This window comes from Clinocottus analis, unplaced genomic scaffold (genome assembly GCF_023055335.1).
Source record: "Clinocottus analis isolate CAN_PGR_092001 unplaced genomic scaffold, fCliAna1.0.p SCAF_20, whole genome shotgun sequence".
NCBI lineage: Eukaryota > Metazoa > Chordata > Actinopteri > Perciformes > Cottidae > Clinocottus > Clinocottus analis.
Window position 1 is genome coordinate 5,709,137 of NW_027175932.1, and position 17,767 is coordinate 5,726,903.

General features: G+C 41.7%; 1 protein-coding gene across 1 annotated transcript in view; it reads right to left on the reverse strand.

The window, feature by feature from the left end:
• Positions 1-308: 308 nt before the first annotated feature.
• Positions 309-17,767, reverse strand: part of iqsec3a (IQ motif and Sec7 domain ArfGEF 3a) — a gene marked incomplete at its 5' end in the record, with an annotated part of 83,325 nt that continues 65,866 nt past the window's right edge. Inside the window, 8 exon segments of the mRNA XM_068586109.1 lie at positions 309-4,117; positions 7,302-7,345; positions 7,677-7,769; positions 9,963-10,121; positions 10,304-10,403; positions 11,550-11,675; positions 14,709-14,848; positions 16,994-17,160. Of these exon segments, the coding sequence (XP_068442210.1) occupies positions 3,557-4,117; positions 7,302-7,345; positions 7,677-7,769; positions 9,963-10,121; positions 10,304-10,403; positions 11,550-11,675; positions 14,709-14,848; positions 16,994-17,160 (1,390 nt within the window).

Genomic DNA, 17,767 nt, shown 5'->3' on the forward strand with positions numbered 1-17,767 from the left:
GTTGAGAAAAGCGCAATTAAACCTGCAATAACTTTCTGGCCACTTGGGGTCAGCGGAAACACACTGTACACAGTTTACTGCTATATCACAGTATATCCTTTTAAAAGTGACCTATTCACACTTGCAACAGACAGCAGAAATGGCACTAATAAGAGCAGCTATTTCAGGAAACAATCAGCTGAAAGACACTGAAACTTTTAATAGAACAGAGTTAGGGGAGTCATATGATCCTTTGTTATGAAATATATTTTGATCATATTTCTTTCAACTATGTAGATGCTATGCATGTATGATTGTCTTATTTAATTCCAACCTGTTGTATATACATACAAATTAGACTTTCTGGGGTAAAATAAAAAATGTTGGCTGATATGAGTTTGGGTTAATGGTGCAATGCATGCTAAAAAAAAAAGAAGATTCACAGGAAATCTCAATAAAGAGACTGCTTTAAATTTGTGAAGAATCAAATATTACAACCAAGAACCAAAGCAACCCCTTGTTGTGAATAGATTTAAATCATCTTTAATAGCATGTTGATATACTGCAAGGACAGGTAAAGAGGGATTCAGAGCCAACTGAGGGAGGTGATGGTTCATATCTGTTACACTCAGTTTCCACCTGTCTCAACAAAAATATGTCCACTTTTGTAATTATTTTTTTAACGAGTATGAGCAAACACAGTGTTGAAGAGCCAGACAAGATCCACATGTCATAAATGAAGCGGTGCACTGGTATTGCAGAGCCCTTTTATCAGTTTTTCAGTAAAGAACGTTAGCCCCTACTGTGCTTCCATGTCATATGCTAGACTCCCAAAATGCTACATTGGTTTTCTTTCAAACATAAACTCAGGATTTTCAGTGTGCCTCATATTCCTGTTTATTGCACACACAGGAGATGTAGGGAAAATTGTGCAACAATAAAGAAAGGGTTGTGAAAGACAGAAGAACAAAATTGGCCACTGTTTGGCAAAATAGAAGTGTCAAATTTGCCATTTTTAGGGGTGTTTGAATGTTTTTTTAAAATTTCAATCACAAATTAAACATCTTTCATCTTCATCTCCCACAAGCGTGCTCACAGCAAATTCAATCATGCACAAAATATTCTAAACTTTTGGGAATTAGAATCCTCCAAACTGATGACATGCATGAGAGAAGAATCACATTATATGTGAATGTTGATCTAACCAAATGCACCAGCATTCATACAGTCATCATCCATCAGTGTAAAATCCACAACATCAGAACTTCTGATGTTATTTACTGAAATGTATTGCATAACCTGTAATGTTTTTTTTATCCAGTAGAAATGATAAAAATGGTCATAAAAGCTCTTCATTAATTTTGAAAGCGCTAACTCTTTTCATTGTGATGAAAGATAATAACACAAGAATTATCATAATGAACGGGAGAGAGGTTACATTTGTTTTTTAGGAACCTTAGGGTGCCATTGTGAGCAGGTCACATACACACACATCCACACACAGAGACAACCTTGTCCTTATCTTTGTTGGGACCTGTCATTTACATAATGTATTCCTTATTCTGACTCTTAACCTTAAAGATTACACCTAAATGCTTAACCCAAACCCAAAATTAAACTTACTTCCAACCTGAATGTCAAAACCAAATCTGAATACTCAAACAGACATTTGAAGGTCGGTCCCAAAGTGAGGACCAGCAAAGAAGTCCTCACTCTGTAGGTCTAAAACTGTAATTGGTCCTCACAAAGATAGCTGTACACACACACACACACACACCAGCACTCATTGTCTGATTTTTTTCTGCAACCTCTGTCTTTCCACTGCGTGAAATTATGAGTGGAAAAGGACAGACAGATAAGATAAAGACCTCCCTGCAGTGCATCTGTGATTATAAATCAACAAATCATAAAGGTGGGGTCAGATGAGAGCAGAGTTAAATGAACATCTATTCCACCTGGTGGGCCTTATGTTTAAAAGATGGGGGACTTTAGGCTGATAGTTTAGTCGCTGACCTATTTCAGAATGAAGGACGTGTGACAGGGCTACAGCATTTTGAAGGGGTGAAAGGTAGCTTGCTTGTCCTTTCCGACTCAACTTGAATGTGGTATTTACATCTGGGCTGGGGTGAAAGAGAAAGAGATCAGATAATGCATTCTTTTTGTCCCGTTCGTATTTAAAGCAGACTAGCCAACAGCACAAACAATATCATTAATGCCAGCATTTGCAATCCAAGCTGTGTGTCTGTAGTTTTTGCCTTTTTAAAAATGTCAGACTGAAAGGTTAGGAGGGAAGAGACAACAGTCACAAGGAGCTGAAACAAAACCTGGGAGTTGTACCAACATAGAGAGACAGCGTCTGGATGCTTTGTGGGTGGACTCGGTCTTGCATTTATCCACCGACAGAAAACACACAAAGATGGAATATGCTTTACACAAATCAGAATAAACACAGATGTTGACATTTAACAGTTGTAGCAGAAGCATCTTCATGGAAATTCATGGTGATTCCCTGAAGAAGAAAAAAAAGACGCTAAGAAGCATTTCATAAACAACAGATGACAGTACAGTGTACATATATTACATTTAAACGCTGAATGGTTGTAGTTCAAAGTCGGAGCAGCTGAAACGATTCCAAAATATGAAAAAGACGTTCCCACCGTCAACGTGTGGCAAGAACTCGTGGGAAGCGTCGGCAAAATATTGAATATGAAGAGTAAAAGACAAACAACAATCAACAGGACCATCCAGGGCTGATTTTTTGGTTTGGCAGGAATCCGTGTGATTGGTTGCCTTTATTTCCTGTCATGCTTCACTGTAGAATGATCTATGGAAAGCGACATTTGAGTGAGAGTTTTTTCCGATGATAGAGAGCAACAACAATAAAAGAGGAGCGGAGGTTCAGTTTTGTTATTCCTTTTTTTTTGTGCTCCTTGTGGGAGAAGCGTGAAGGGACTATTTTTTTTTCAAAGCGATGGAAGGTATTTTTTTTCTTTCTAGCCCTAGCGTTTAGTCAAGTGCAAAGGAGTCAGTGTTCAGTGGAGGCTATGTATTTTGGCACACGTTTTCAGTAAGTGTCAACTATGCACGCGCACGCACATACAGCACATAGGCATGAGGTTTGGGATGATAAAAGCGAACGGAAGCGGACGGTCCACGGGGCGTGTCCAGCCATCACAGTCCATCTCTGTCGTTGGTGGTGGTGAATACCGGAACTGGAAGGAATCCATCCAGACACTGAATATCTGTGTTTTCTCTAGCAAGTTAAAACTGACAAAAAGTTATAGAAATTTGTTAAAACTACATAATATTTCAAAATACATGTGGAATCAAGTAAAATTTTATATATGCACTTTATTTCTCCTTTTCTCTTTTTAAAACCTTGATTTTTTCTTTTAGTTATTTTTTTCTTCTTAAATATATGCATATAAGTGAGATATTTTTTTCTTCATTATAGCTCTTTCATTTGTATGTATATATGTACATTATGTACTGTTAAATAGGTAGAGAAGGGGGTGGGGCTTGTGTGGGAGTGTGTGTGAAAGTGTGTGTTTCAGGGAAAGAATACTAATTCATTTATTTACACCATGCTCCGAGAGCCACTTGGGGTCCGGTGTAGACTGAGGCGGGGGTCCGGGGGTATATACTGGTGAGGGTGGTTGTAAGGCGGTGGTGGGGGAGGCAGCGGGGGCTGGTGGCCGTCCTCGCCATGGGAGCAGTCCGGCGAGCGGACCGGGGTGGACATGGCCGACTGACTGAGCTGGTGATGGCTGTGGTGGTGATGCTGGTAGTGGTGGTGTGTGGGTGTTTGGCTGAGGAAGGCCTCCATTCGTCCGTGGCCGCTGTTGTCGAGCATGATGACCTTGACGATCTGCTGACACTGGATGAGTGTCTCGGGCCTCAGATCAGCCATGCTGACAGCCGGCTGGTGGTGCTGCTGGAGGTGGAGGTGGTGGGCAGGGGTGCTTGCCGCTGACTGCAACTGCGGGTGCTGAGGTGGAGGTGCAGGCCCGTGGGTTAGCCCCTGGGGCCCCTGCTGGAAAAGCAGCTCCCCCCGGTGGTTAAGAAGGGCCACGCTCTCGGGAATCCGAGCCGTGCTGCTGCTGAGCTGGTACGTCTGAAGCCTGTTGTGAATTGACACCTAGTTTAGAAAACAGCCAAGAGAACAGCATCAAATGTTATAAAACTGGTTCCTCCTCTTCAATCCCTCAAGCCCTCTTTGTGTTTTTTTTGGGGGGGGGGGTGGGGTTGGTGAACGCACAGCACACACACACACATGCGTGGGGGCTTTGGTGTCGGGGGTTGGTAAAAGTGTAAAGCTATCGTGACCACTGCTAACTCAGTTAGCCTCCCTCCCCCCACAACATTGTAGATTGGATGCTGGGAGTATCAGTGAGTGACTGGGGTCAGGTCAGGGGGAGGACAGTGATGAGGAATGGTGCTACGAGATTTGGTGTGGCTCTACAGAAGGGGCCCGGTGGTTCCAAAGGGGACACTGAGGGCCCCTGTGTCTCCCTTCCAAACCACTGTGTGGCGCTATGGGGACAGCTGACACGAGGAGACTTGGGGGGGGTTTGGGGTAACCAGAACATAAACGGAGGTAGAGGGAGAGGTGGAAGGAGAGGAGGTGAGCAGACTGACAACCACAGACGTCCACAGGCAACACTCATCAGAATGCAAACCTCCAAAAGTCACATTTATTTCAACTCTCTATTTTCTGCAGACACTTTCCCTCTGTCAACCTATTTTTATTTCAGTTTTCTTCCCTCAAAGTTTATTTCTGCTATATGTCTCCCTTTATTGTTGGCTACCTTTCCTGACTTCTTTTCATGTTGCCCATTTTAGGAACCAAGTCAGGTTTCCAACACTGTTCTCAGAAAGCAATATGCCAAAACAAAAATATAAGCAGCATTGTCATAATTCATGGAATGAGCACAATCTGAAATGCACAATGTCCAGTGGGAAAAAAAGTAATGTAAAAATTGTAACCAAATTACTTGGTTAAGTTTAATAAAAACTTCAGGGTTCTTAAAATAAGTATGTTTTTATCGATGTAAACATTTTTAAAAAAGTCAACATCGACTTTTGGAACAAATGCAGGAATTAAGTCTCAGGTCCATAGAGGCACTTTAGAGGAAATGTGCCGACTAACTTATTAGTTACGTAGTTCTTCAGATTTGCTGTACATTTCTTACAAAAGATCTTAGTTTCAAATGAACTTTTAAGCTTCTGTGAGGATGTCAATCAGACTATACAGTTTCCTCCAAAAACTCTTCAAAATGGCGACTGTGTGAATAAGGTCAACGGCAATTCACCTGCAATTTAATGGACTTTGAATGTAAGGTATCTGAACTTAAGAAAGGGCTTACGGCGGGGTTCTCTCCTTTTCTTACAGGAGCTGATGTAACTCTTGTGTGAAAGAACTCCATTAACATTTGAACCTATTCAATCTGCCAACCACTATTCCTCCTTGACAACTTGGCACATATACTTAACAGTACAGTATCAATGAGCTCTCAAGCACTTTCGATAAAGAATGGAGGCTTTTACTGACTTTTTGCTGACTTTCAAAAGTTTAAATTCTAAGTAGAAATATATATATTTTTCCCCCCACGGAAGACCAAACGAGTTTTGAAATGTCCAAAGTGTGAGATTCATGCATTATATAGTGCCCTTAAAAATGTCCACATCAAATCTAACTTATCACGCGTATGTGGTTTGGACGGTGAGCTGACATCCCAGTGGGTTGATCATTTACTGGATTGACTGTACATGAGGAGAAGCTGGCAGAGCTTTCAAAGGGCGACTATTTGCAGTCTGTTTGCCTGTCACTTCAGTGATGATGGCTTTCTTTGTGTTTGATTTTGCCTTGTATGGTAAAAAAAAAAAACAACAACCCACATATCTGCTCAAAAGTGTGCACAAACATGTCACTGGTATTTCTGACTGACAGTGTATGACCATGACTGTGTCTTTGAGGGCGTAGATTAGCAAAAAAACAACGGATAAATAGGATTTTGAAAAGTGAGGGGGACACGTGAATCACACCCTTGACTGTGATGAAACTCTTTAGCCACGTAGAAACTACTGCACAGACCGCTCTGAGAGAGACAATGCATTTTCCAAAACCCTACTATCAAATTATTCAGATTTATCGAAGCTTGCTGTGGGAATCAGTCATTCATGCCTCTGGCAGGAGCAGGGCTCTCTGTGTGACCCCCCTGCTTTCCAAGATAAATGTGTTTCGACAGCTAACGGCTCCCCACCAGCCACTGACATTTACTGCACGCTGCATGGCAGCAGGGATGACGGCTTGTGAAGGCAGCTCAGACAACCTTGAAGACTGGCCTGATCATCGCTCCCTATTATGAGGACCCAAAGGCTACTCAGAGAGGGAGAGAGAGCACTTATATGCATAAATGAGCCATTGCGCATAAACACAATTCAAATGGATCAGTGCAATGTCTATGTCGTTTTGCTCTAACCAGCACCTGAGTACAGATCTACGGCCTCCGGTAAGAAGAGTGAGCTGTGTGAAATTAAACAGCCACTGAGTGTCATATTTGGTTTTTCACTCCAGCCCCTCAACTCCACAGCCAGAGAAATGATGAGGGAAAGGTCATCTGATGCCACTAGGATGGTAATTGCAAAGCCCCATGGGTACTGTAGTTCTGCTTGCTCTGTTGCTTGCACAAAATGTTCGCACAACAAGTTTCCCCCAGAGATCTGTCAGAGGGGTGGAGAGGTGACGTTTCTGGGTCAAACGAGCGTTAAATTTATCCGCCCGCATGTTACAGTGTTAATTAAGGTCTTAGTGCTTCACGTGGGTGCGCGCACACACACACACAGACGCACACAGACATTCCACACAAGTCCTTAGCTACTTTCAGCAATGATGGCTTCTTTCTTTTCACCTTTTAAACGCCCAAAAGGAGTCACATTTTCTGCCTGAGCTTGTGAAACTAATTACAACCTATTCCTTTTTTAGGCTTACGGATGATATTTAAGCCTATGAGTCTGACACGTTCATGGGTAGAACGTGTTATGATGTTATTAATTTCCCCAAACCCACAATCTTTATTTTTGTACGGTAAAGTACTTTTAGCTAATATATTTAGTTTGGTTGGGTAACCTCACATGCCCGCAGCACGGTACCCAGCAGCACTCGTTCTCTCATCCACTCTTCACCCACTTCTGCTTGACGCCTCGAGCCCTGAAGATATAAGTAGTCCTGAGGTTTCATCCTGTCTCATCCTACCTTTATACTGCCACCCTGTACTGACTTACCTGTTCTTTGGGACATGGCCCTATCACTAAGCACTTACCTCTACTGCATTGTGTCCACTTCTTTCATCTATCTCCTGGTTTCCTGGATGGAGAAACAATGGAGGGAAAAGAGACAAAAGTGGCAGCAAAATGTCTGTGATTTTAGCTTTCACTGCTTATTAAAATGTTTTTCAAGAGCAAGAAAGACACTTTAAACTAAGGCACTTCATATCACTCCACTACACAGACAATACACACACAATTAGATAAACTGTAACACCCTCGTTTTAACAGATGAAATATGTTTTTCCAATTAACTAAAAAATAAAAACAGCTTTTTATTAACTGCAGGTCGATTAATGCAATTGAGGACAAGGGCTCTACAGTGGGTTTTTAAAATGAAAACGCGACGGTGCTCACACACTCACACACACCTGATGGGGAGCCTTGTTTGCCGCGCAGCTCGAGCTGTGTGCCGTTGTTCTTTACTGAGTGTGTCTTGGCTCCCTGCTGCTTCTCCAGCTCCCCTGCAGAGAGAAGCGAAGACAACAGCGATCGATCATTTACACACCATGACGGAGAGCAAAATACATAGATGGACAAGTGGCGGCCACGTCGGTGGGTAAGAGTAACCACATTAATCGGCATAAGTCTACTTTCTTTCAAATGCTGAACACCCCCGCTCTCGTTGCCTTCCCCTCCCACTCTGTCCTCTAATCTCAAAACACAACTTGCCATCTCACTAATTACACTTCACACTTGATGGTAATTGCGTGTCATTTCCAATCACGATGACTAAATGTTGTTTCGTCTCCAACACTGCACTGCATTTTAATTCTGAGCTGCAAAGCTGACGGATGTGACCTTAAAGCTGGAGGAGGTGGGTTAAATTTGGCATTATTGGGCAAAAAGTCCTTAATAATCTTCTATAATATTGTAATTCAACAGGCAGTTTTCTGGGAAAACCCCGAAGCTCCTCCCACAACACGAGCAGGCGCACATGCACACACTTCATACAGTAACCTGTATGAGTACTTGTCATTCATTTCATTTCAGAAATGGAGAGAAAATGTTGCCAGTAAGAGTTTACCTTCTGCCAACCATAGCTGTCACGCAGAAGGCTAAGCTCTTAAAGATGGAGAGAGAATGACGCTCGCCCCAAGCGAGGCTCGCTCACACTCTCTTTTTGTCCTTCTTTTTTTGGGTTTGCTTTCCAGTGTTGACAGTTGTTGCCAATGCTAGAATAGCGATTTTCCCCACAGGACATGAATCCACCGTTAAATCGGGCTGTCACGGAGGTGCGTGCACATCTGCATTTGCACATAGTACAGCCAATAGGAACGCAGTCTCTCTCTGAAAGGAAGAGTCTCTTCACTGGCTGGACTCTCTAACGCTTGAAAACAGAGCCAAGAGGATCTGCACAAGGGTAATTTTCTTTCAGACCATTTTAATTTCTAATATGGTCAGGGTTATTATGGGATGCCAAATGACGTCAACAATATAGAGCTTTAAGGGTTTAAGTACACAATGTACCCCCTTTTTCATTTTGGTGCCAGTGTGATAAAAATGTGACACCCTGAACAGAAAGTGTCCTGTTTGGTAGTTTATCTACTGGTTTTGGAGCAATTCTTTTAAGGAAATTCCTATTGTCCCTATATTTAGTCAACATAAACAAGATAGAGAACAGAAATACATTTAAAGTGAGTGTCGGACGGAATTAAAATGATCAATTCCATTTGGAATTTCCCTCATCATAAAGATTGCGATGCAGGAAAATGTGCACCTCCATATGAACCGAAACTGTAAAATCTGCATCTTCTCTCAAAGAGGGGAAGCCCAAACATAAGTGTGCCCGCTGCAGGCATGTTTGCTAATGTGCCAACACCACAAAACCCTGAGAGGAGAAAGGATGATGTGGTGTTTTTCTGTGCAAGCGCTAGCAATCATTCTTGTTCTAAACTGTGTTCCTGTCTTTGCAAAAAAAGTTTTTCTTTGCATGCCTTTCTAACAAATATGTCTCAATATGAGTTGTTATTTGTGTGTGTTGGTTTAAATTGTGCACAGCTGTCTATTCTTGCTCCACTCGACTGAGATAAATAACTTCCGTCTGTCAACCAGTGTTGTTGCCTGCTCTCTCCGGGCTGCCGGCCCTCCCTCTCTGTGAAGGGGTTGTGTCAAACACCAGCGGGGATGCTCTCTTTGAGGCCCACTGCCAGGAGCCAGGCTCTGGACACTCTGGTTCTCCGAGTGGGTCGAAGTGTGCGCACGTCTTATCGTCTGGAGAATTTCAAATGCACGTAGACTCAAACAACTTAGATGCCAGGCAGCTTTAGGGAACACTGGCCTCTTTTCACCTCCAATGCACTGCCCTCCCCCACCACCTCCCTGCAGTCAGTTTGAGCTTCAGTGCACCAAAGGAACCAAAATGCTAAAAGTCTTTCTGCACCTACACAAGTTACCACAATAACGCAAAACGCAAGGACGACTTCTGACTCCTGTGCACAATCTGAGGACTTATTGATTCCCACAAAGCGTATCTTAGAATGCAGATGTGAGAATATTGATTTGGTTCAAACATGTGACGCTGGCTGCATTGCCAGAGGTCCACTTCATGGACCTTCTATGTCGCATACTGTACACACAGCTAAATGGCAGCCCACTGTATGTGTCTCTAATCTTTCATTGTAATATGTAAAAAACAAAAACAAAAGGACACTTACACTCGATACGTATCTGCTCCATCTCCGACACCTCCGAGATTGATTCCTTCAGGTCTTCTACAAACTTGAGCAGCTCCTCAGCGCTTTGGGCACAGAAGTTAAGTACCTGCTTCTTGTCTGAGCCAAACGGGGAGAGGATGGTGATGCCATGAGGGTAGTCTGGGGAGCACAGAAGGCATTGACTTGTTGAGACAGTTTGCAAGGTATTAGCAAGTTTAATACTACATTAAAATACCTGCTTTAAAATACTTTTCTCTGTTTTGTAGCAGTCCAAATAGTGGCTGATGTTATTTTTCATGTTTGACATGGTGGCTGTCTGCAGTGAATATATTATGACTCACATTCATTTTCAAACAGGTGAAACTGCATGCCAAGTAGGCCCATTGCTTTGCAGAAAGTGTAGGCTGCAGAACTCTTCTTCTTTGGGCAAAGCTTCAAGATCTGGAAACAACAAGGAAGCAAAGTTATAGCAAAGATATGAATGACAGAGTGGTCACAAAGCAATTTCAAAGAAATTCAGAATGTGTCAAGACCAGATAGAGTCAATATTAATGTACAATATAAGTTTCAAAGTACATCAGATTGTGCGCTTGTGCTCTTTGAAAAACAACACCATGGCGAGCTTATATCAGGATGCATTTGATGCTTTTTCATCGTATGACCTTCCAGATAGAGAAAGATGAGGCAAATCTGTTTTGCAGCGCTACTGTTGGGCATAATTTACCAGGCGAGCCGTGTTAACCCAATACATCACGTTGGCAAATTAAACACATACTCGACGTGTTCAAGCTACTAGAACAGCGACCAAACTTAAAGAAAAGTCCCCGTCACTTTACTTTTGCACTAAAGTCCTTCAAAATGTCTGCCCCACTCTCAAAGCTGTCAGGACAAAACGTCTCCCTGGAATAAATCGCACTGCTAACTTTTAGTGCCAAATGAACAGAATTCGGTCGTGATGTGTGAAGATGCCTCCTTTCACCTCTTACTTCAGAATTTGCCTTCGAACCTCCTTCTCCAGCAGCTATACCAATTACTTTGATGCTCAAGCAGAAACGGGAGGGAGGGAAATAACGATGCTGCTTTACCTTCTGCTGGACAGATATCAAAATTTGACATAATTATGGGAGTAGTTAAACACTTTGGATGGATAACCCCTGTGTGCCCCCTCATGGGCACATTAACGATGCCCAACATTAAACCTTTCATAATTATCCAATCTGCACAACTTTGGACCAAATTAACTTATCTGTGCTGTGAAACATAACTTTATTACTGGCCCTTGAAGCTGCTCTGTTGGGGACAGATATTTGCTTATGAGTGCACTGCAAAACTGCATTTACTACGATCTATTATTAAAAGAAAGGGCCGGAGGGGACTGGCTGATGAAACAACATCGCGGAAGAGAGGGAGTTCACAGTCGAGGTGGGTGATGGTGCATTGCAGCTGGAAGTGTAAAATAAGCAGCTTTAAAGATTTAATGTTTTCAGCAGAAACAACTATTTTTGAGGTGGTTATAAAGATACCGTAAACAACATTCCTAATAAAAATATGAATTATTACTCTGAGTCCCTCTCATTGTATACTAACCACAATGAGATCGTTGAAGAGGAAGACTTCTCTCTGGTGTGCTGCCTGTTTTTGGGCCTTGTTCACGTCGGTCACTTCGAAAAGTCGACTGCAGCACACAAGTCTTCTGTGAGGGACGGAGAGGACCTGCAGAGGAAGACACAGACGTCCAGGTGAAAGGAGAGCTCGCATCACTCAGATGAAGTGTCTGAGAAGCGTGAAAGTCATTCCAGACCATATGAAGTGGAGAGCATCAGATAAAACCTTTCCCTCAGGGGAAAGAGTATTAAAGTGAAACATGGGGAGACTTTTAACACAAATTACTTTTGGCTGGAGTACGACACATTAATCGCCGGGGTTAAAAGCTGAGACTGAAGTATCACAGAGGGAAAAAAAAAAACATTAAACCCAGTTTGCCGAGACAAATTAGCGACATAAAGACTGACCTTAAACAAATATAAAGAAGATAGGCAGCATGTTGTTTCAAGTGTGTTTCCTTGAGTAGAACATGAGCATTAATGCAGGTCCACATGTTAGGATTCTTTCCTCTTCTGTGCTGAGGTTGCTCTTTGTAGTTTTAGTGACACTGAATATCTCACCTTTCTATTTGATTAGATGTGAACACGCAAAAAGTCTCAATTTAGTATTCGAGCAAAATGAAAAGCATGAAGACCGGTTTGGCGATGCTTGCTCTACGTACTTCTCATAGAGATATCTATACTTCAAGTAGATCGAGCAGTCCTGGAGTAAGATGAAAGACTGCTTGCCCTAAAACAGTTGTTCTGTCAAATTGATTGTTGTATTCTTTTGCAATAAACATCTTTCTGTTTAGTTATTGACAACTAAAGACCAAAAGGTGGTAAGACTACTCTTGGAGGCGTATTATAAAGTTGTTGTCCTGTTTTTTTACAAAACACTGCAGTTGTGTTGCCAGAGGCCGGGCTTCTCCTCTTAGACTTAAGTGCTTTTCCATGTTTAAGCAGATTACACTACAAAAATGGCAGGGAGCGATTAAATCATGTTTTCACAATGTTTTCTCCCTGACTTGTCTCCATTTTGGATCCCAGTAGTTCCCCTCTTCGTGATAAAATGGATTCATCCGTGGCCTCCGATCATTTTTGTCTTTGTGCGTTTCCAATTTGAATTCCCTCTGCTTCCTGTGGACTATTTGCAAAGCTCCTACACAGCCTCTTTTTCTTCCTCTCACACTCTCATCTCTCATCACTGCAGGGTCTACAGCCCAGCTGGTCAAAGCCAGCCTGCTTTCTCATTACACTGACGTTAGAAACATATGAAGACGTCATTAGCTTGATATGGCTAATGCATGTTTGACAAAAAATAAGTCCTTTCCCAATTGAATTATTAAGAAACAGTTTTAAAGGAGAGAGTTAGTCATTAAATTGACAAATCAATCTCCTTCATATCTTATTCATATAAGTATTTAAGGACAATTTACCGTAAAACTGCTTGGATCTAAAATCACTTCATTACTATAATTAAGTCATCAAATATTATACATTTTTAAAAAAGCAAACTCCTATAATTAGGAACATATCTTCTAATGTAAACCACTCCCTTTTTGCATGTGTTTTAAATCCAAGTTCGAGCGACTCCGACACCTGCTGTTACACTATTTCTGAAAAGGAAACTTTATCTAAGTCTTTTTATGGCAGACAGCTGCCATAGGCAGGAATAGTCAGTTCCTGTCACAACAATCCATCATTGTTTTGGCTATGACAACACTCCTTCTGTCATCCTATGGCTACTCATCCATCACTGAGACACTGAAAAGCCCCCCAAAAAAGAAAAAGACAGTGGAAATCTTTTCAATGTCATAGTTCCAATGTCATTCTGAAAGTAAACAGGAAATTATGGAGATTTACTTTAAAAGTAGTTAAAAGTCAATTTATAGTGAGATCCATCCAAACGTTCATGGTTCATCATACGGATGGACAGACAGATGAGATTACAGATAGACTACGAGTCTACAGTTAAGAGTAACACAATGCTAACATGCTGATGTTTATCCGGTGTCACGTTTAACATATTCAACATCTTAGATTAGCATGTTGGCATGATTACTTATTAGAACTAATACAAAGTGCTGAAGAGGCTGAGAATGGCATTAGGTTTCCAAGTACACATCAAACTTTGCACAGAAATATTCACACGGTGAATGTCTGTAGTTGACTCCTAACTAAAGGACATTCCAGTGTTTAAAGAGTGGTTCAACCACTTACATTACTCATGTGCACAGACCAACCTTTTAACCTTAATAGTTAAAAAAACGACTCTAATGATAGCGGTGGTTAATGACGTATCCAGCTGGAGTAATGACCTGAGGTAACGATCGCACTGCTGATGAGACATTTAATGGCTAATAAATGTGCACTGCTAACACAACCGGGGCTAGGTGATAGTGATAAGGTCTTGAATAATTAGTAGGCGGCTTGGCTTGCACTGAGTGACATGTTTGTTGTGTGATACATCTTGCTTACTAATCTAGCAAGCCAATGAAATAATAGAATGTGCTGTAAAAAAATGGATAAAATGAGTTATATGTAACTGTGTAATGGAGACAATGATTTGGGGTGTTTAATCCCCATCAATTAATGTTTGATGTCTCTATCTGATGATGAAAACAGTTACTATACCATCAGCTTAACCCCATCTAGGAATATTTTAAACTTTCTTCAGTGTGGTCAAATAAGGATATGTATAATATCCAAGGGTTCGATGAACTTAGTGAAATCCTCTCCAGAGCCTGCTGTTTCCTCCTGCTTTACGTAGCATTTTAGCATCTTTTGGCTCATTATTTAGTTCTTATGACCCGCAGCTTTGTTTATGGCCCACTCTGAATGTACCAATGTACTTCCTAGATGCAAAATAAGTTGTTTTCAGGATTAAAACCTTTTGTAAAACAAGTCGAGTCCACCAGCTCAGCACCAGACGGCAGATAGACAAAGTTAGCGACTAGCTGGTGAACATTGAGTAGCATTTAGCAGCTTAAGAGCAGCTTTTTAGTTGATATAAAAATATCAACTAATGCAGGTTATTAAGGTTCAACATGGTTTCAATAAAAGCTAAGCAAAAGTTAGTTTGCTATGTTGTTGTAAGGAATGCATCACACCTTGGAGATCCTCACAAGTATAGAACAAAAGTGTGTCTGTGTGTCCTTACTGTTTTCATGCCTACGATGGACTGCTCAACCTTGGAGACGTAGGTGACGTGATCTTCGTTGGAGCGTAACTCCCTCAGTTGTATTCTTTCATAGATTCCGACCACCATGTCTCTTGGGATGTCTGCGCCATCATCCACACCTGAGATGAGAATAGGCTTCTTACACACAAAGTCTACACATATCACCATTCATTTAACCAGACGGTACTGTCCATCAGAAGGAACACGGAGTGACTGCTGTTGTTACAGTGGTAGAGGAGCCATTGTGTGTCTACGCTGGCTTCAATACATTAGAGTTTGTGTACCTTGCATGCCATGCATAACAACGTAACTTCACTTGATAAGAGTGGAACAAAATGTAATGTTCAGAGCAAAAAAGAACTCTGTCTCTCTTCATCTGTTCTTCTTTGTATTTTTGTCTTTCACTGTCTCCATTAGGTAATGACAGAAAGCAGTGTGAGAGGAGGTTAATTAGCAAGTGATAGGTTAACACCCGTAGAAGATCTCCTGTCTGGAACACAGTGCAGTTCGAGGCTGTAGCGTTTTGACGCAGGTAGAACTGCATGTCATTAGGCTGAAAGGTTGCCCTCGAAATGCTCCCCATTATATCCGCACAGCTGTACCGTGCTGCGTGGTACATTGAGTTTTCAATGGGGCAGGATGTGTTTGGAGAAAATGAAACTGCCACAAGGGATGGCAGAGACAGTGAGGCACCATGGGACACCACTGAGACATCGCTGCACATTATGGAGTCGGAGGGAGTGGAGGGGAGTTGTCACGGGGGGAGGGAGGGGTATGTGTGTAAAGTGTCAGATAAATAAGTGACTTTCTTTTTTTTTTTGCTGAATACATCTTTTCTTACACGACTTCACCGCTTTAAGTCTCTTTGCATGGTGATTACAGTTCATGGTGCTCAGAGGGTGAATCTCAATGCCGTTGGTGATCCCCTGACTTTTCATTTGGATTTCACTAATCATGTGAAATATCCCGACATCTTCAAGATGGATTGGTACTATTTTCTTACTGTCATGCATGGTCCCCAGATGATAAGTCCTACACATAATGACTTTGGGGATTTCTTAAAGTTTGACCTGTGGTTTTAAATTAAAGCTGTCTGGAACACATTTACGTTTCCCTGCTGATAAATTACAGTACCTTTGGTTTCAAGTGGCGCCATCAACATGTCCAAAATACAATTTGTCCAATAGCATGATTTATGACTAAATGCCTTAAAAATTGAACGTTGTCTCAATCCGAGACCATCCTCTCTATCCAGTAACTGAGACATTGTAATTTAAATTGTTCAATCAGCTGACATGAAGATTAATTTTTGGTAGAAGCTGGTTCATATTATGTTGGCCCGTTGTGGAATAGCTTTGCCAATGGCATTCTGTTTTAATTGAGATAATGAATGTTCTGTGGTTCTTCATTACTATTGGTTTCTGGTGCATAATTGCGTTTCACCTCAGTCAATTAGTTGATTGAGTTATTCTTCTGTCAGTGTGTAGGAGAGACGTGATGGAGAAAAGAAAAGAGGAGAAAACATCAGGGAGAATACAAACAAGGAAAGACGGATAAATAAATAGACCAAATGATATTCTGACCGAGACAAAACAAGATAAGAGAATGCAGAGAGAAACAGAAAAAAAACCACTGTGAACTGAGCGAAAGATAAATAGAGAGGCCAAGAGAGAGTGGCATATTTTCATTTGCATAAGATGCCGAAATTGATTTCTCAACTTAATTTAATTGCGGGGAAACAGTCTGGGTGAATCTATTAAAGTTGTTTTGCATCGACCTCAGCATCTCCTGATTAATTGCACAGAGGAAGAACAAAACTACGACGCTCCTGAGCGAATGAGCATCTGTCTGCATTCGGGAGACAAGAATTACAGGTGCTTTCCGTCGGTGTCGCTTTGAGTTGTGAATGTGTAACGCAAGGCCGGCAGGGACAGAAATATTACCTTACCTTTATTACCTGAACGTATGCAGGGAAGTTTGATGTAACACAGATCCAAACACCGTTGGACACTGACTCAATTACACTGATGTATCTTGTTGAAGGATTATTGAGTTTTACTGATTTGTTTTTTTTCCACATTGCAGTAAGATTCAAACCCCAAAAAATAATAATACTAATATAAAACCTCTGACACACAAGCACACAAACATACTTTAAAACAAACCAATATTACATGATCCGATTATATGAACTAATGAATGTCCCTTTAACTCCCTAAATGAGCCTGCACTCTACACACATGCTTAGATGCTGTGTCGCTTACCTCGTAGGTTGCGTATGAAGTCCTCCAACATCATCTTGCGGTCGGGCTTGATGTTTGGACTGTACATGTCGGTGTTGAGCAGAATGATGGCGAAGGCCAGGATGAAGATGGTGTCTGGGTTGTGAAACTGCTGCACCACATCGGGGTTACACATGCAGTAGCGCTGACTGTTGGTGTACAGGAGGGTGGAGGAAGACGAGGGGGGACAATTAGAGGGGAGAAAATAGAGAAAGTGGAGGGTGGAGAGATGAAGACAGGTAGTAATACAGTATAAGTGGGTCATGGCAGAGGACATACACGGAGAAATGACAGAGAGGAAGCAATGGGAGGGTATGTCGTTGTAAAGAATAGGTGGGGCCAGTTAGGAATAAGAAGACAGATTGGAAGAGACAAGATGGGGAAAAAAGACACAAAATAGGTTACCCTATAACACTAAAGGCGTCCTTCAACACACTATTTGTCACATGCTGAGCATGAGTGTCACACAGAAATAAGAGTTATGGCTTTAATTTTGCTCGTGGCTTCATCTGAAGCTGTTTGCTGCCTCTCAGCAACAATGAACCTCACAGTGGTTGCCCTGCTCAAGTGGCGTCTCTCTATAGAGGCACATCTGTCCCACTGGATTGGAGCGTTGTATGGCTCGTGCACCGACCTGCACAACCTTCACCGAGCCATATTTAAACATTCGCCAACATTTATGGGCCTGGTTGCTGGATTTATTTACTGTGAAGAAGTACTAAGTTTGAAATATGAACATTTTCACCTCTGTACTTC